At 41.0% G+C, this 21,162-nt stretch overlaps 1 protein-coding gene across 1 annotated transcript in view; it reads right to left on the bottom strand.

Moving 5' to 3' along the window:
• The window catches only part of LOC136860295 (anosmin-1), a 288,905-nt gene that overhangs the window by 6,075 nt on the left and 261,668 nt on the right, over positions 1-21,162 (bottom strand). The window contains exon 5 of the mRNA XM_068225884.1: positions 3,088-3,229. Coding sequence (XP_068081985.1) covers positions 3,088-3,229 — 142 coding nt within the window. The remainder of the gene's footprint in view (positions 1-3,087; positions 3,230-21,162) is intronic.

The raw sequence follows: 21,162 nt of genomic DNA, 5'->3' as shown, positions 1-21,162 counted from the left end.
TATAATTTGGTGGACGAAAAATCAGTAACCTGCGCTTTGCTAATTACACCACTCTCCTTGCCAGCAGAAAAGATGAACTTGCAGAACTACTAGCAAGGGTAAAAGATACAAGGTTAGAATATGGGCTAGAGATCAACTTGAGCAAGTCCAACCTAATGGTGATAGACAAAGCGGCAAAGCTCCAGATGACAGGTCGATTAAGGGAAATAGAGGTGGTTAATGACTTTATATACCTTGGGTCGACCGTCTGTGATACCGGAAGTTATGACAAAGAGATTAGGAGACGTATCACCTTAGGGGGCGTTGCCATGGGCAAACTCAAAAAATATGGCAGAGGAGAGCAATAACAAACAGTACAAAGATTAGAATAGTTCATTCACTTGTGTTCTCTGTCTTCCTTTATGGTTCGGTAACCTGGACCCTCAAGGCAAGAAATAAGTACCGTATCGACGCCTTTGAGAGGTGATGTTGGAGAAGGGTGCTCCGTGCACCTTGGACGGAAAGAAGAACTAATGCATCTATTATTGAAGAACTGAATATCTCGGAACGTCCCTCTTCTGGCGTCATAAGGAAAATCGTCCAATACTTCGGGCATATTGTAAGACGGGATAGTGAAAATTTGGAGAAGCGCATCATGGAAGACAAAGTTGTCGGCAGAAGACCACGAGGAAGGACATCGAGAAGGTGGATTGATCAAGTTCTGCGTACCACCGGTCTGACTCTTGAGGAGACTTTGATGATGATGATGATGATGATGATGATGATGATGCTTGCTGTTTAAAGGGGCCTAACATCGAGGTCATCGGCCCTGAGGAGGCTTTAAGAGAAGCAAAGTTGGCGCCGCTTAATCAAGAATGTTGTGTGAAATCAAATGTAGTCTCGACGCTCAGCAGTAAGTTACACGACTCATGATGATGAGGCGGCTGTGGCGAACCAATCACAGAATATCACATCGTTCCAAAACCAAACCGATTTGATTCTTGCGGTGGAGCGGAGAGAAGAGGGATGGGTGAAGTGTCGGTATGAACGCCACTATTGAAATATATTGGTTTGTTTTGCATCTCCCAGCTTCCTGTGTGAAGGGAAAGGAGTGATGAGCGCTGAGTGAGGAGTAATCCACCCGGCATGTTCGTACCGTAATGCGCCACCTTACGTTTGTTAAGCCTCGTTTTCAATGAAATGGCGTTTGGCTTTTAGTGCTGCGAGTGTCCTAGGACAAGTTCGGCTCACCAGATGCAGGTCTTTTGATTTGACGCCCGTTGGCGAAATGATGATGAAGACGATACATACACCCAGCTCCCATGCTAGCGAAATTAACCAGTTATAGTTAAAATTCGCGACTCTGCCGGGTATCAACCCAGGGAACTCTGTGACCAAAGGCCAGCACGCTAACCATTTAGCCATGGAGCCGGATAGTAGGTTGTTATTTGGTACAGTACCACTACAGTTTCTGATGGCTGATGTGTTCAGCGTCGACGAATACAGATACATAATTTTAAACTAAGGAGAATCCGGTAGGAATGCAGCCGAAGCTCGCAGACGGTACCCGTAGGAGTTTCTAAATAGCTGTCTGCCTTCTATATATGTATTTTTCCGAACAGAGTTGCTATTAAGAGCTAATGGATCGTTCAAGGCACATATAAACAACTCTTTGGTAGAGGAGAATATCTGTATGCTTATAAGTTAATGTGTTATTTTCTGTATATTTGGCGTATGTACAAACGCACCCTGTTACAGAACGTGCGTAGTCAAAATGATAGCTATTTGTTTCACGTCCGAAATATAGCACGTTATAATTTTAACTTTGAATACTTCAAATTTTAGCTTCATATCTTGCTTTTATCTCGGTATAAGTATACAACAGTCAAAAGCAACTTAAGTTCAATTTTTGCCTACCTGTTTTGTTTTGTTTTTGTTATATCATGGCAGAACAGCTTAACAGAATTTCTCTGAATTCGGTATTTAAGTTCAGGGTTAGCTGGGTTGTGCACTAGGCTGTATATTGTCTGACTGCTGTACAATTTCTCCATTAATGTTAGCTGTATCGAGAAAATGTGAACGATAACATTCGTGAAAAATATTTCCCAGCATTTATGTTTCATGATCTGTTATAGTACGAGGAATAATAACATAGAAATTGATAATTATTATATTTTTCTCATATTTCCAAATATCTCCGGAAATATCATTTCTATTGCATAAATGTACCAATTAACATTTGTAGAAACCACAATCTCCTATCATTTATGTTTCAATCAATCAATCAATCAATCAATCAATCAATCAATCAATCAATCAATCAATCAATCAATCAATCAATCAATCAATCAATCAATCAATCAATCAATCAATCAATCAATCAATCAATCAATCAATCAATCAATCAATCAATCAATCAATCAATCAATCAATCAATCAATCAATCAATCAATCAATCACTACTGATCTACATTTAGGGCAGTCACCCGGGTGGCAGTTTGTTAATCGGTTTTTACGTAGTCTTTTTCTGGATTAATTTCAAAGAATTTGGAAATGTATCGAATGTTTCACTTGGTAAATTATTCCAATCCCAAACTCCCCTTCTTATAACAGATTATTTGCCAGAATTCGTCCCTTTGACTTCCAAAGTTATCTTCAAAATGTAATCTTAGAACAACAAAAGTAGGCAGAAGATTAGACAACACACGAAACAATAATCACGTTAGAATGATCAATTATAACCAGGTAGCGGTATACCACACGTTCCACGAGAAAGAGAGCCGTCACAACCAGGAGATCCCAAATGATCGGCCTGATGATCAATTCACAACAGTATGAAGATACTCGTATGTATGAGTTCTATAAATTTAACCCGGATGGTGAATGGTTACCCATGCAAAATTGAAGAGTTGTCTTGTTTCCATAAACACGCTGTTACGATTACAGTAGTGTAAAAATTATTATTATAAGTATCTGAGATTGAATACCTTACCTCATTATAACACCATTATGGTCCTACCAGTCTTGGAAACACTTTTCTTTAAGAGCCACGTTTCTCAATTAAGGTAAAGTTGTTCATGAAAAGTTATTTTCTGTATGGATACTTACTGTTTGCATGGTTGCTGGTATTGAGGAACATAGCTGCTTTTTCACTCTTGAGTCGTTCTCGACCAAACTGTGCCATGGCTTGAACCTGGAGGAAGTATAGTGATTCGGGCTCCAGTGACTTCAGGACAAACCTTAAAACTTCCTGGAATGGAAAGAGATACTTGAAAGAACTGAAATCAGCTTCATTTAAATGTGTACTTAACTGAGTAAAAGGAATGGGTACTACTCTTTGAGACAAGAGAATCTGGGTTACTCCAAGAAGCACTATATGTTATTTGTCTTCAAGAAATTAGACTGTTCCATTTATGAAAGTTATCCCTATGCCGAAGAAATAGTTCATTGACAGGGTTAATCTTGTAATGCATGCCTTACTCATACTTAAATGTAACTTAAAAACTTTTCAGTCTGTCAAACGCCTATAACATACCTGTTATATATTATACTAGCAAGGTTCCCGTGCTTTGCTACGGTTTTAAACTGAAAGTAATCATTGAAAGTTTTAAATTTTGGCAATTCCACTGTCGGCTGAGCCCGTAAAATACACCGTCAGTTCGTTCGTCAAATGGTTTTGGGGGGAATGATTATTTATTTTCAGATCTAAAACTAATTTGAATCACATAGAATTCGAATGTTTTAAAATCCTATCTTATTTAATATTTAGGTCGCAGAAGCGACGAACGTGCGAACGTGTAAAACAGTACTGGAGGTGTAGATTATTTTAAAAATATTTCTTAGTTAACCAACCTATATTTAAAATGTTAAGTTTATACTTGAAGCGGTTTCGGAAGAATGAATAGAGCCTATTGTGATTTTTAGAACCAGCCCTATCTAAACCACTTAGGGCAGGAATATTTGAATTATATGAAATTTGACACTTAGGACATAAACGAGCAACCCTCCTGTAAAATTACAACTTCGTACGTCGAACGGTTTTGTAAGGATGAGCAATATCGTGTACCCCTTAGGAGTGGAAAGTTTTAAAATATTTCCTATCTCACGACTAGGATTTAAAATATGTACTGCCTATTGGAATTTTATCTTCGTCCATGGAACGGTTTCGGAGGAATAATATTTTGTTTCAGGATCGTAAACCCCATTTAATTCTTTGAGGGGTTAATTTTTTCAATCCTTCTGTTACTTAACGCCTACGATATCCTTTGAAACTTTCACTTCGTAAGTCAAGTGGTTTCAGAGAAATAAATACTTTTGTCATCAGGCCTCACGCCTCTATCCCTCCCCCTCCTCCGCCACCCGCAGTCGAAATATCCTTAGGGGTGTATTGTTTTACGACCATTTTTCATTTAAAATACAAGACATAGAATTTTGTCTGTAGAGAGGGGAGCACTAATTAATTAGTCTAATAACGATCGAGATGGAACATCCTTTAATGTTTACCATATGTAGGCCTGTTATTAATCTGGTGGAAATTTGATTTGTAGAGAGGTTTAAATTAAAGATTCAATGTAGGCAAGAATACGTAGGTACCATTAATGGCATAGCAGTGGCGTCGACAAGGACCCCGCTGAAGAGTGATTTTACATATTGATAAAGCTAAAGCACACAGCACAGTATTATTTGCATTACAGAGGGTTATTCCAAACTTTGGCCGTCGTAGTGCGGAGCTTCTTTCTTCAATAAGAAAGTGGAAAGGAAGTGAAAGAATGTGGGTTTCCCAAACTGTTCCAATAATAACCATTCCTTGCTGCCACTCACAACAATCAACAAGGCTTTTGAAGTAATTGCTCAGTTCTGAGAACCCAGTAGTCAGCGAAGATGCGATAACAAAGACATCATCCTTATCTAAACTCTAAATACTGAAGTTTCGATCCGGTTTATAACTCTCGGCAGTCAGTGTAGATAATTAGGCATATGATGGATGGTTGAGTTGTAAATTGTTTGGTCCTAGGAACGAGATTATTTCTTAATATTGTGACGGTCAGCTTGTTTTGATTACTATAATTGGAATATGCATTTCTTGTGTGTTTGTTTGTATGTGTGTATGTGTTGATACCATATAAGTTATTATTTTAATTCCTTTGGATGTGAAAATTAAATTGTGTAACTTATTATTATTATTATTATTATTATTATTATTATTATTATTATTATTATTATTATTATTATTATTATTATTATTATTAATTTGTTATGCCCAAATAAGGAGCACGTGTGAACTTATTTAGCACAACGTCTCTTCTTGTGTTCTCAAAATTTCTTCACCCTTTCGCTGTGCTCCTTTTTGTGTTCTTCCGTCCATTCTGTAGCTTGTCTATTGTTATTATTATTATTATTATTATTATTATTATTATTATTATTATTATTATCATCTTCGTAGCTGTTCATTGTAATAGGATACAACCTTGTACTACGAAATGAACTTGTAACGTTCCTTACCAGGAAACGAGGGGCCCATTTTCAATTATTGCGACGGGGGGGGGGGGGGGGGAGGGGAGGGGTGTTGCACCAAGATTCTTAGCGCCGCTACTGTGGCATAGAGTCTCGAGAAGGTTTTCTCCAGTCGTGTACTAAGTTTAAGATTATTTCAGTTCAATACCTCAGCTTTACAAATAGATTTGTCTGGTAATGATGTAAAAGAGTACAGTAGGAAATACGGTCCAATATCTTGGCTGATGTGAAGCCTTTGTTAGTTTTAGAACTTCTGCACGATCACTAGGGCTCGAATTCTTATGTAGACCTAATTCCGTTCCTATACTTGTGGACATCAGGAAATGAAAGATGTCGGCGAATTGTGGTTCCCATATGGTTATACCTGTGTTTCATTTGACATATTTTTACATATTATAACCTTCCAATGAATGTCAGATTGGAGTTGGTGAAGACATTGGAAGTTTATGGTGAAATCAACATCAATGAAATCGTATGTCCGATTACTATACGTCCAGGTATGTCATAAACCCAAATAACTCGCTCAACTATATGAACGACAGACAACGGACTGAAGGTATCGGCAAAAATAACAAGCTCTGAACTCCGTGGTATCTCGTTAAATTACGGTGGATAATGAGATGTCATGGCACGTAATACAGAATTAAGTGAATATTGCAGTTTCCTCAAGTAAATTTTGTTAAATGCGAATAAATGGCGAGAATATCAATGATAGTTTTTTTTTTTTTTTGCTAGGGGCTTTACGTTGCGCCGACACAGATAGGTCTTATGGCGACGATGGGATAGGCCTTAATTAAGGTACAGCCCCAGCATTTGCCTGGTGTGAAAATGGGAAACCACGGAAAACCATCTTCAGGGCTGCCGATAGTGGGATTCGAACCCACTATCTCCCGGATGCAAGCTCACAGCCGCACGCCTCTACGCGCACGGCCAACTCGCCCGGTAATATCAATGATAGAAATGTATCGGAGGCCATGGAATGAGTTGAATTAATCGGGCTAAATTAAATCTGTATATGAGGGCCATACCCTGCTTATCTAGTCCGATACGATTCGATGATCGAGACTGGTAATGAAATTGTCGATTGATAATCAAAACATTATGTGGCAGATTGTTAAACGAATTCCTTTGTCGACGTAAATGATCATACAAGAGCGCACTGCATTAAGAAGTCAAGTGTTTGACTGTCATAAACCTATGGAAGCTGGGAAATATGGCGAAGGCTTCTAAAAGCAAACCGGCTGTTATTATTGTAATGTGGTATGATATTTTGTTTTTTAAATAAGAGTAGACTTCAGTTCTGTTACAAACTCAAAGAGGATTAGAGTCGTTGCACACGGAGCGAAAGAAATCAGACGAGAAGGTAGCTCACAATACGATATTGATAGATTATAACGAGAATAACCTTTGTACAACAAAATACGTATTTTATCATAATACTAAGGCAAGTGTTGTATGCGAATATTGTAAATAACATTAATGCATGTAACCCTACTCTAACGAATAATTATAAGCTTCAGGTAACATGAAGCCAGCAACCATTAAATACGATTATGAGATCCTTATGAGTCCCAGCATGACCAGTTAAATTACCATAGGATCTCGAAAGGTCTGACGAGAGCTGAGATGGACACCAATGGTTAGAATTTAAACGCTAGTGAATGGGAGGTGTCTTCTTCACGAAGCCAACGAAGGATGAGTATTCCAAGTCAATGTCTTACTATCCCGCTATGTAGCCGCTTTTTAAAGTAGAGTAGTATGTTTTTCTTTATGTCAATTTGTGACATGCCAAATTATACAACTTGAAGGCGACCGTTCTACTTGTCAATCATCGCTTCACAGTGGATAAGAGTGTTGTAAAATTGTGTCGTAAATGATCCTGAATCGCGAGATATTGTGCGCTATGTCACATAAATCTAAGCGAACGCTAGCAAGGTTATACAAATAGACTTAGGCATGGATAACATTCGTATTAAATAGTGTCATTATGAAGATATCTTGGTCTAATTCGTGGTTCGAATACACTAGAAGGAATTGATAATCATAATGTGCGTAATTTAGAGTCATCAGCGATCATATTCTTATGTTCAGTACAGTGTTCGGGAATGTAATTGTGATGTTGTTACGATAATATTGCGTTAATACGGCGATGGGATTAGAGTAGTCTTACCGGGCGAGTTGGCCGTGCGCGTAGAGGCGCGCGGCTGTGAGCTTGTATCCGGGAGATAGTAGGTTCGAATCCCACTATCGGCAGCCCTGAATATGGTTTTCCGTGGTTTCCCATTTTCGCACCAGGAAAATGTCCAACTCCTAGGCCTTTCCTATCCCATCGTCGCCATAAGACCCATCTGTGTCGGTGCGACGTAAAGCCCCTAGCAAAAAAAAAAAAAAAAAAAAAGAGTAGTCTTCGTAACGTGAAGTGCCTGAATATATTTGAGCATGACATATGTGTTTCTAACAAACTCTATGCAGTCTTGAAACGAAATCTAGGCTATTCCAGCTCTCTGCTTGCAAGATCATTGGTGGAGAACAAGAGGAGCCCCCAGCTGGTTTTATCCCTCCATATAGGGTTGCGTCAGGAAGGGCATCCTGCCGTAAAACAGGGCCAAATCCGCATGTGCGACGCAGTTCGCACCCGCGACCCCACAGGTGTGCTAGGAAAAGAAGAAGAATACTGTGTGACCCCTCAAGCTATGTGACTCTCCAGAAGTGGAAGTCGCATTTTAAAGTACACATTTTTTGATTGAAAATCAAGCCTGCGTTGTTCCAAGCATATTGTTATCACATGGAATGAACTATACAATGTGTGTCACTAAACTGGATTCCTACTCCATAGTTGAGTGGTCAGCGTCTTGGCCTTCGATCCTCGGAGTCGCAAGTTTGATTCTTTGCCGATCGAGGCAATTTACTCGCAAACGGCTAATTTCCTTTGTTCGGGGCTGGGTGTTTGTCACGTCACCAACATTCCCACATCTCATACCACACACACTAACAATCAATTTTCCATGCACGGTAGATGCTGCACACCCTCGACGGAAATTTAATTGAATTGGAGCAAATGTAGAACTGTAGGTCTTTGACAGTTTAGAAGAGGCAACACAATAATTAATCGCAATACATCATGGCAAAATTGTTCTAGTTTATTGAATCTACGACTGAATTCATAATACATTGCATGGCGAATGTCAAACTTCACCTGGCAATTAAGCTGTAGAGACAAACCTGGAAGCTACTTTATCCTGAGTAAGAGCCGTTACCTGTTAGAAAACTAACACCAAGTATGTCAAAATAGGTACTTTCGAGTAACCTGACGAGGTGTTAGTTATCCGAGTGGATGGACATCATGCGAGGTGTCTTTTGTTCAATGAGGCTTGCTGGAAACTGGATACACTCCCTCATTCCATTAGCACACATTAGGAAGTCTATTGTTGTGTCAGAACAGGCGCCAGTTTGGCTGCTACATTGTACTGTGGCTTGTAAAGTCCAACTGAGATAACACAGCCCGTAATTCTTCTTCAGTATGGCTCGTCTACTAGAAGACCTCCTTCCTCTTTCCCACGGAGGTATTGAAACCTAATATCTCTCATCTAAGACTGGCTTGATCCACATACATCGAATAGCATTCATTTCGCATGTTAAATCAAATGGGGGATATTCAATGGTAAACATTTCATGGTGAAAAAATTGTGGAAGAGTTTCATCCAGATTTGAGTGTTACTGTAGTTGCATGTTCATCCTATTAGTGTACATCAGTGCACATAACATCAAAATGGGGAGCAGAATTTATTAGCTGTTGGAAGAACAATTACTGGTAGGAAGGTTTTCAGTTGTATGAAGTGAAATTCGGACCATTCTTCTACTATGCAAGGATTTAAAGAAACCTATGGGCAAATGAACAATAATATTTTATAACAGTAAATAGTAAATTGCTAGTGCTCACCATACTAAGAAACCTCACACTTGTTTACAACTACGCCTTCATTATTACTAGATTCAGCTATCCACCTCCGCAGTGTAACGGTTAACGCTACTTGGTACTATCCTTTGAGACTAGGGTTCGATTCCTGGTACTACCAGAGGGCTGATTAAAGAAAGCTACATACAGGCCAGCTGAAAATAGTTGCACTAACTCGAAGAATACGATGACACAAGTTTACTTTAATGGATTCAGATCGTGGAATTCCGGTGGTGGTGCTGGTTGTGGTAGCAGGTGGAAGGTCTCTGCGTGTTTACTTCTACGGGGAGCGGCGGTTCCCGTGATGTGGCTGGTTGAGGTGTCTGTTCCGAGGCCACTTCCAAGTGCTGATTCTTGTTCTGGATTAGATGTTTGGAGCCAGACTCGCAAAGTGAAATTGCAGTCTTGAATTATCAAAAGGTGGGGCTAGTGTCGCAGGAATATACCTGGCTTGATAATTAGGAGCAGCATAGCTGGACATTAAAGCCGAGTGGTAGGCAACTGCGGCTGTTTGGCTGAAGTCGGTAGTAGTGCTGCTGGTGGTGGTGGTGTCCGGGCTATAAAACGGGTATGGGAACATGGTAACTGATGTTCTGGAGTTCACTGAAGATACGGTCGATCAAAAATGTGGAAGTCGTCGATGATGGGCTCGTCCCGAGATGAACCTTCCTGAATTTCTTCAGAACACCTCACCAGCACATTTTTAAACTAGGGAATGCCCTACGTGACTGATGTATCAGTGTAGAAAACCGTTGAACGGAGAAGGATGTATGAATGACTGCAAATACAGTAGAGACAATACGCGACACTTCCGGATTTAGCCTTGTTGAAATGGGAGATAACTCGCAAGTGGCGCTTCTAGTGGCTTGACCTGAAAATTCGCGCTAAATTCAAATATCAACGGAAATGTATATACGGAAATGGATAAATAAATTACGTCTAGAAAGAAAGTGTCATTAACGTAAGATATTAACTTCAAAGTTGCTAAAGCAATTCTGGATAAATGAATGAAGAATTATTTAACATGTTATTATTATTTAAAGACTGAAATCAGACATGTAATCAAGAAAATGCACTGCTGTGAAAGGGCTTGATCTTTCATTTATGCATTACTTCTGTAGCTTTAGAATTCCTGCTTGAACGTTCACGGCTAGATTTGTCTTTTTTCTCATTTAAAAGCATTGTATCATCATATTAAAACACTTGTCAACAAAAATATCGGCACATTCCTTACACACATAATTCAATGAATTTACATTTAAGAGCTGGACAATTTTCCTTTTAACTTGAAGCCTACTAACAGAAAGAAAATCTATAAATTTAGCCTCAAAAACATTCAAACTTTCCCTATAAGCAATACTTGCCATAATGCCATTACATTAGGGTAAAGCAAATTTGCATCATCATATTGTTTCAACAAAATATGTACATTTCTTAAATCACCCATATTTTCTTCAGTACTTGACAACGCATTACGGCATTCCAAATGGGTTAACTTGGAACACAACCAGCCACACTCATATGCATATGTATTTTCCTGAATTAAATCAAACCCACAGATCAAACCTACAAGAACACATGGGTATTGAAGGTTAACTGCTGCAATATACAATAAAATATTCGTATTATATTTTAAGCCAGTTAAAATATGGATTGAGCAGGTCAGAAGATTATGAAGTACTATAAAAATCTCTTTGTCACTGGAAGAATATATATGCAAACACAATATTACATACATTTTCTTGTCACGAGGCAAACAGAAGAAAGATCGCGTATTCTTCTCTACTTCATAGTTACTGCAGTCAAACACAGAACATACCTTTCCCCTCATGTTGAGAGGAGATATCAAGGAATGACACACGCTACTATTTAATTATGTCAACTCACTGAAAGCGCATAAATAACACCAAAAACTTCACACACAAATACACGTGCTCTTATGACAGAATCAGTAGTTCTCAGGTCAATCCGCTAGAGAGAGCTCTAATAGCTGTCCCCGATATCTCACCGAGTGTCGCGTATTGTCTCCACTGTATTTGATGACTGTCATGTGCTAATATCGCTTTCTGTAATGCGAACACTCCAAAGCAGGAAGCAGGACTTGGTTCACTCTGATGCCAGTAGATGGTGCTAACTATTTACGAGGTGTAGGCATAAGTCTTTTCCGGTTTCACTCAAAGATGGCGCAAGCGAACAGTACGCAGCGTATGAATTTGACACATACGTCAGTTTGTTCGTCTGACATTAACCTACCAACACACACAAGTCGAGTCCGCCAAACATTAGCGTCTGTGTTGTATCGTTCAGTGATCATGTCCACGTTTGTGCCTGAAAAGAACATTAGCGGCATGCATTTCTTTTCTTATTTAATCAAAAGAAAAAGGCTGTGGATAGTCATCGTCTGTTGGTAGTGAAGACGCCCCATCGATTAGAATATGTGAGACATGGTTTCGGCAATTTAAACGTGGTGATTTCAATGTGAAATACAGTCCGCACTCTGATATGGTATTGTGTATTATGAATTCTAGAAGCCCGGCGAAACCGTTAATGCACAACAAATTATTAAATTAAATCACGCATTGATCGAAAGACGACCGGAATGGGCCAGAAGACATGGCAAAAGGATTTTGTTACACGACAATGCGCCGTCTCACACTGCAAGAACAGTGAAAGACACCTTGAAATCGCTTGGATGGGACATCCTTCCGCACCCGCCGTACTACCCCCGACCTGGCGCCATCTGACTATCACCTCTTCGCATCAGTGGGGCACGCGCTCGAAGAGCAGCACTTCAGCAATTTCGAGGAAGTTGGAAAATGGCTCGACGAAAAGGCAAACAGTTTTTCTGGCATGGTATTCATAACTTACCTGAAAGATGGGCGAAGTGCGTAGAAGCCGATGGCCAATATTTTGAATAAACAAACAATGATTTTCCCTTGAAAATTAAGTGTTTTCTTTACCACAAATAACGGCACAAACTTATGCATACGCCTAGTACTCCAAAATTACTTCTATGAATGACGGAAATCATCGAGTTAAAAAAAAGTATTCTAGTTCGTTGACGGAAATTAACAATTGTCTGCCAGTTATCGCTTTCACAACGAACGAACAAATTTCAAAGCAGGCAGTCGGACTTGGTTACCAATAGATGACGTTAAATATATTACGTGGCTGCACACGCCAGAATGGTGAAATGATCCATTCCCTTCACTGAAAGGTAGTATTTGCTACTGAACAGTTCAACTATGATAGTCCTCGTGGCATTGTTTTTGTAACCTATGACTGATGCCAGCTTCAGATTCTCAAATGTTCCTGATTTCTCAATATCTCTGTGGAAGGAAGCAGAGGTCAGGATTTATGCAGTTTGAACTCACGCCGATAGATATAGCTGTGCACGTCATCATGATGAGTACAAGACAATCACTTCGGTGAAAGAAACGTATTTTTCTTTAAAATGTACTCCCGTTTTCAATCATCTCCGTCATGTACACATTCCTTTTGAGTTTCCCACCCTTTCCTTACTTTCCAATCACCTCACGCCATATTTGCTTCTGTTCTTCGCTTCAATGCTGGGATCGGTAGATGCAGAGTGGGTCTCGGCCCTCAAGTGGCCATGGCTCTACCATTTCTCTACGCCTCTGCATTTGGGAAACGGGGCAGGGCTGGACTTCATGGCTGGCCCCAACCGTCGGCTGTCCTGAGAATGGTTTTCCGTGGTTTTCCATTCTCCTGCGCTAAGGCGAAACCCGGGACCGGTCCTAGTATAGGCCACGGCCGCCAACCTCCTCACCTCCTCCGTTCATCTCCTTCACCGTAACACATCTCCCGGCCTGAGAGACGGCGTCACCGTCTAAGAGGCCCGCCTCCCTCTTCAAGGGAGGAATGAAAACATTTAGTAGTAGTAGTAGTTCAATGTTGCCAACCTGCTCAGAATTACAATAGTATCTCACATCTCGGTTCAAGCACCCCCTCCCCCTTTCGACACCTTCTCCCGCCATTTAAAGCTCCGCCTCCTCCGACACGGTATCGACTCTTCAGCTGCATACTATGCGGTGTATGCAGCATCTTCGCCGAACTCAACGCAGAAGGCATCCCAGCAAGTAAGGCTTTCAGGATAAAGAACTCAGCAGGACCCATCTAAGTGGTTCGGATTCTACTACCGACACCCGATGACGTGGACCGAGTGTTAGCCAGCAGAGTTTCCATGTACAGACACCATCACAAAGTGAAGCCATCCCGAACCCGGCCACTACAATTCATCAGATATGAGAGACGCCTCACGTATAATAACCACCCTACCACTCAGCGAACAGCAAAACATACTGCATGCGGTCATTGCGGCTAACAGCACTCTACCTCCAATTGCTCCAACACCCGTCAACCTCCCCTGCGTCACATCTGTTGAGGCAATCATGCAGCATATTCACGCCGTTGCAGACACCACCCTGCACCTCCCCAAAACCGACTTGAGCTCATAGCGACGTTCGTGCTTCCCACTACCTACAGTTGAAGATCTCCACTTCGTAAATATTTTCCTACTGCTATCCTCATCCGTACGACACATCATTAGTCCTCAATCGTAGCTTCGGCAAACCAAACATTAATAATAAATAATAATGTTATTGGCTTTATGTCCTACTAACTACTTTTACGGTTTTCGGAGACGCCGAGGTGCCAGAATTTAGTCCCGCAGGAGTTCTTTAACGTACCAGCCAATTTACCGACACGACGCTGATGTATTTGAGCACCTTCAAATATCACCGGACTGGACCAGGATCGAACCTGCCAAGTTGGGGTCAGAAGGCCAGCGCCTCAACCGTCTGAGCCACTCAGCCCGGCAAACCAAACATTCAACCTCCATTTTTCAACCACCCACTCGGGCTTAAACTCATATTTCATTTTCACACCTCTTGAAACCCTATCTCTCACCATTCTCTAACTCCAACAAATAAGTTCTATCTTTCATAAATTTCTACACTCATAACTGTAACCACTCAAATTACGATACATACTTGTTGGTGTGGCAGTGTGTTAGGAAAACAAATTTATTTTACGTATTTAAATTTAGCTTCCTATTTTCTGTACTTCTAGGCGTAGGGTGATTAGGAAATACCCGGTATATCATTTGTTAAAACTGTAGATTGTATGTACGTTATATCTAAAGAAATATAGTCTCTATATATTTAAAAAATTAAATTATTTTTACTGCCTGTATATCATATCTAAAATAAAAATAATTGTAAAACCCTTAGACATAGGCCAAAAAATTATCTCCCCTCTTCTCCTTCTCCACACCCTTTACCCACCTCCTTCTTCCATCACATCTCCCCAACTCATCCGCATATTTTGGCCAGAGAGAGGGTGGCCCGCCCCATCCCTTCAGGGTGGGAAATGAAAACCTTCGCCATTCATTCATTCATTCATTCATTCATTCATTCATTCAATATATTTGTGTTCTGTGCATTTAAGTGTCTGCGTAGTAGACATCATTTCCATTTATTCGCATTATAATGACATTTAATGGGAGAATCTGGTTATTATTTACATTTATCTGTCTGTAGGTCATGTTAGTTATTTATTTTACGATCTCGTGTCCAGGACAAATTTCAGGATACAAAGTGCTTTTTTTATTGAAGGTTTGAACTGCGCTGTGCTGGTTATACTTCCACACATACACACAATTAGCGGAAATGTCGAAAACACTTATGATGTCACGCACCGAATGTGTGTTTGTCAAGATGGCTTAAAACTAATTATACTAAATAATAAAATTAGTAACTAATTATTTGTCAGCAGAACAGCAGGATTTTATTTTTAGGGTGTTCCTGACTCCTGCCATAATGCTTATCACTGTGTAGATATCTAGCCTAACATTATAGGGAAATAAAAACCACCGCTTTTGCTACATGTCATTTTCGGAAGAAATCCGTCGAAAGAACATTACACCCATGCAGGCATGAGATCAAATGATCCGACCTTTCCACCTGCTAGAACTCCATGAGCCAGAACAAAAAGTGTAGACAAAAGTAAAAGTTACAAACTTAAAAAGTATGCAGTTGCAGAGGGAAAGCAGTGAAGCTAAAGAGACAGTAACATTCTACAGTAATTTTGCATACTACTACGTCTCACATGAGAACGATATCAGAAGATGCAGAGCGAATGAGACTGGCTAAGTTAATCATATTGGACGAGGCAAGCATGACTTCCCATTACGCTCTTCGAGCAGCAGATCACATACTGCTAAATATAATGAAAAGTGATGTTGCTTGGCGAAGACTTCCGACAGTACCTGCCTGTTATTCCTCAGTCACAGAACATCTGTTTTCCAGTCACGTTTAAAATATTCTACACTATAACCCAAAATGAACATTTTTAAACTAAAAGAAAAGATTATAAGATCTGAAGACCTAATTTCAGTGAATGGCTTCTGAAATTCGACAGCGGAGAACTATGCAGGTCAAACTGGCATTATCCAGATTACATAAAAACAGTTTTCAAAAAGTACTGTATGGTATTTAGCCTATATAGTTCTTCTTTTACAGAGCTCGATAGCTGCAGTCGCTTAAGTGCGGCCAGTATCCAGTATTCGGGAGATAGTGGGTTCGAACCCCACTGTCGGCAGCCCTGAAGATTGTTTTCTGTGGTTTCCCACTTTCACACCAGGCAAATGCTGGGGCTGTACCTTAACTAAAGCGACGGATGCTTCCTTCCCATTCCTAGGCCTTTCCTGTACCATCGTCGCCATAAGATATATCTGTGTCCGTGCGACGTAAAACAAATAGCAAAAGTTGTTCTTTTCTTGTAAGTAAGAGTTAAATTTTTCAAACGTAGCTATTTTCTCTTCAACAAACGAGCAAGATAATGTCATTAAACAACAGGTTATGAATAGTTTTTATAGATGACTAAATAACGTATATAAGGACTGGCTCTGTAGAGTGCGATGATGTCAATTAAGTTACTAAAGCGCGTTTGTCCAACGGAACAAGATTGACTATACTGAAGCAAGACGAAAGTATCGTTCATGCAGAAATTCTGACTGGCTCAGCTTCACCAAGAACGTGTTTTATTCCAAGAATAGATTTAGCACCTGTTTATCCCAATAAAGTCGGCTCCGCGGTATAGGGGTAGTGTGCCTGCCTCTTACCTGGAGGCCCCGAGTTCGATTTCCGGCCAGGTCAGGGATTTTACTTGCATCTGGGGGCTGGTTCGAGGTCCACTCAGCCTACGTGATTACAATTGAGCAGCTATCTGACAGTGAGATGGCGACCCCGGTCTAGAAAGGCAAGAATAACGGCCGAGAGGATCCGTCGTGCTGACCACATGACACCTCGTAATCTCCAGGGCTTCGGGATGAACGGCGGTAGCTTCGTAGGTCATGGGCTCATGGGCCTTTGGGACTGTTGCGTCAAGGAGGAGGTGGGGGTCTCCCAATATGCCATACGTTCTTAAACGGAGGCAGTTTTCTCTTTCGCAATTAATTAGTTACAAGGACAAACTTTATATACATTTGGGATAAATCTCTCCACTCCAGTGATCAATCATGGACAGCTGTATGCAGCATTCTTAAGAGTACACAAATCCATAGACGTCAAAGTACAACTTCCGTCTACAACTACACACGATATGGTTTGTAAGGAAATTGTGTAATACGTGTTCTGTTTCCATTCAAATGCCGCATATATAACATATATAACATGGAAAGTGTAACTTTTAGTCATAAGATCTATTAACCGTCTATTTACATTTTCCAATTAATTTTTAGTAATTACGATCTTGTGTTTGTTTTATTCATAAAATACACCAAAATGCTCATTTTATATTTCCAGTTACTTTCCCGATAGTAATGTCGACTGTCGAAGACAGGTTTACGTACTAGTCATTTGTAATCTCCTATCTCTTCCTCGTTATCTCCCCTTACCCGAGCTTCATTAACTCCTAACACAACCAAACGCATCGTTTTTGCTGACTCAGGCAGTTATACTTTGGTTCTTACTTCTTTCTTCCATAAGCCCATACCTCTGCATCAAACTACATTTAGTTCACCAAGTTGTTTCCAAGGAGTCCTTCGCCTATCAAAGTGAAGTGGACTTCGATACTCCCACGAACCATGTATTCTTCTTCTTCTTGTTTCGTATAGGCCAGCTAAGGACCACGACATTCAACTATTACATTTTGGAATGGGCTTTGATGTTTGCCCAGTAGTTGCGCATCCTCAGGCTGTGTTGCTCCTTCCTCTCCAGTCTTCTTCGTTGGTAATCTGTCCTGGAACTCCTGATGTTTGAGTATCTTCCTGAGTGTTGTCCGATCCCTTAAGTTTCCTTCTGTTATTCCCAGTTCCTGTAGATATTTATCCACTTCCATCAACCATGGTGACTTGGTCTTCCTATTTTGCCAGTAGCTGAGAATCCGGTTGGTCAACCTGGTCGGATGCATCCTATAGATGTGCCCATAGAATGATAGGCGTCTCTTCCTTGCTACATTCTTTATTCTTTCACAGTACTTGTAGAGCTCTTGGTTAGGCCGTCTTCTATAACTGTCACCTTCCTTGACTGGCCGCAGAATCTTCCTCATGATCTTTCCCGGATTTCAAGTTTTTCCATAAGTCCCTTCCTGTTGAGTGTCAAACATTCTGAAGCATATAAGGCTTCAGGGTGGATAACTGTCCGGTAGTGCTTCATCTTGGTATTACGAGAGAGACACTTTTTATTATAGGTATTCTTCGTCGGTTGGTAGGCCATTTCAAGCCTGTTAACTCGAGTTGACAAAGCTGTTCCTTCAGTGAGATTAGATTCCAACCATTCTCCCAAGTACTTAAATCTGTTGGTTTTCCTGATCTCTCCCTGTTCCAAATGCAACGTACAAGGAGATTCACCGATGTTCGTGATGAATTGTGTTTTTTCAAGAGACACATGTAGCCCAACCTTTGCTGCTTGTTGTCTGAGAACATTATATTGTTTCACTGAAGTTTCTATTGAATTAGATGTAATGGCCAGGTCATCGGCAAACGCCAGACAGTCATTATTATTATTATTATTATTATTATTATTATTATTATTATTATTATTATTATTATTATTTATCGTTATTAAATTATATATCTTAATAGTATAGTTGATATTATAAAGACCTTATAGGTCTTCACGACATTGATCTGTGCATTTTACACTTAGACCTACGTTCCAACAGGAGAAAAAGAGTTCGCCGCGCGGGTCGCGTAGAGCATATCAATCAGCATTTGTGTAGAAAATTTAATTGTAAATCCTGTGTATTTGCCCTTTTGTTTGTAAGACTAACAATTTACCCGTTATTCCTACCTGACTCCTAGCGTTGCCAGCTATGTTACACGCTTGTAGCGTGTAGGCAACTGGGATCAGGGATTGCCTCATTTACGCTAAAAAAAATATCCGTTTAATTTTTAACCAAAAATAAAACTGGGAAGACTATGGCGCAAAGGGCTGAATTTTCTGGCTCTGACTGTACGATTTAACATATAGAACGCAGGCAATTCTGTCTTCCTTCTCCCATGGTTATTACTCAATCCCTCAGTATTTTCACAGTCAAATGCGATGATTGGAGACTATTTGACAACGATCTTACAATATTCAAGGTTACCTTACCAGCAGCAGATAAGTGATGATTCAGTTGTAAAGGGACTAGGATAATGTGCTTGTAATTTTCAAATAATTTTTTTAAAACTATTGCTAGAGCACATCTGGACGTCAGAGATAAACTATAGGAAGCGACATTTCACTAACTTACAGGAGAGCAGTAAGAAGCTGCGGAGGAGCATATTTTTCTACCTTTAAGGCAGGTCAAATCGACAGTTCTGGCTACGGTAAATTATGAGAGTGCGACGGACAGCGTAAGGTTGAACTGTTGTATAATCACTTACCACTGTTTATCGCTGGGTTCTCCTTGCACATACCATAGTATCACATAGCCTATCTTCATTCCTGGGAAACATACAATAGTGTAATCGTCGTTTTTTGTATTTACGATAGTTACCTCTGACGTTCGTGATTTCCCATTTTCACACCAGGCAAATACTGGAGCTGTATCATAATTAAGGCCACGGCCGCTTCCTTCCCACACCTAGCCCTTTCCTGCTCCATCGAGTAGTTGCAATTTTAATGAAAGCAATCAAATAAAATGGCCATTGTATCCATGAGTAGGTAAGGGTGCCTGTCATTATAAACAAAATTTCCTAACTCGAATGTGACTGGCAGCAGGAAAGATGACATGCTGTTATAATGAGAACTCGCCAACAACAAGACTGTGACTGGCAGTAGGAGAGTATGCCTCTCATTATAATGGAGAAATCCCAATTCTATTGTAACTAGTAGTACACAAAGGGACCTGCTATTATAATGGAAGCACCCCAACACGATTGTGACTGGCAGTATGCAAGGAGGCCTGCCATTATATTCAAAACTCCCTATCTCTATTTTGATTAGCAGTAGGCAAGTGTGACTGTCATTATCATCGAAATTCCCCAACTCGATTGTGACTAGTATTAGAAAAAGGGGCGTGTCATTGTGATGAAAACTCCCGAAATCGATCGTGAATGACAGTAGGGAACGTGGCCTGCCATTATAGTCAAAACTCCCCAATGCACATCTTACATTGGAAGCATACGGGGACCTCCCTTTGGTGTTTCTCGGTTAACGCTACAAGTCATGCAATTTAATAATATCTTACTCACTGCGTGTACAGTAATTTACGTAGAAATCCGTAGCGAAGCACGGGTACATTTGCTAGTCACCAATAAGACAATTAAACGTGTTAATACACTGACTGAGCAAATGTCATGGGATAGCGGATCACTGATGCGCAGGTGTGTTGTCTGCGCACCACATGCCCCTCTGCCAGCGGCAGTTGTAAAGGAGACCTTGTGAGCAGTGGCTGTGTATGTGACAGGTGTAACATGGAACGTCGTCGTGAGCTGACACCATTCGAACGGGGTATAATGGTCGGTGCCCGACGGATGGGAAGTGCGATTTCGGAAGTGGTGCGGGAATTCGGCTTCACACGATCAACCGTGTCCTACGTGGACAATCCGTAGGAACATGGGTTCTATGGGGTATGGGAGCCGGCGCCGCACACGGGTGCCACTGTTAACCCAACGTCATCGGGCACAACGACGCGCATTTGTCGCCAGTCCCCAGGGATGGACACTGGAACAATGGCGTAATGTGATATGGTCGGACGAATCACGATTTCAACTGCACCATGCCGATGGGAGGCACCGTGTATGGCGCAGACCACATGAAGCGATGGATCCCGCCTGCCTTGAAGGTGTGGTCCAGGGCGCTGGTGTGTCTGTTATGGTCTGGGGTGCATTTTCCTGGTAAGGAATAGGCCCCCTAGTTGTTCCTAGAAGATACTTTGAATGGTACGCGGTATGTTGAGCTGCTCGGAGACCATCTCCACCCATTTTTGGCCTTCCAGCGCCCAGACGGTTCTGCTGTGTTTCAAGATGATAACACGCCGCCACATCGCTCCCACGTCGCCCGGGAATGGTTCCAGGAACATGCAGCGGAGGTCTAACGACTGCCATGGCCACCCAGGAGCTCCGATATGAACCCTATCGAGCATATCTGGGATGTCCTGGAACGCAGGCTCCGTGCCATGGATCCTGCACCCACGAACAGACCAGCATTGGCGGCCGCTCTGCAAAAGATTTGGTATCAGCTGCGTATAGAGGAATACCAGGA

Source organism: Anabrus simplex, chromosome 1, assembly GCF_040414725.1.
Source record: "Anabrus simplex isolate iqAnaSimp1 chromosome 1, ASM4041472v1, whole genome shotgun sequence".
NCBI classification, from domain to species: domain Eukaryota; kingdom Metazoa; phylum Arthropoda; class Insecta; order Orthoptera; family Tettigoniidae; genus Anabrus; species Anabrus simplex.
The sequence above is the reverse complement of the archived record's forward strand: the minus strand, read 5'-3'. Positions and strand labels throughout refer to the sequence as shown.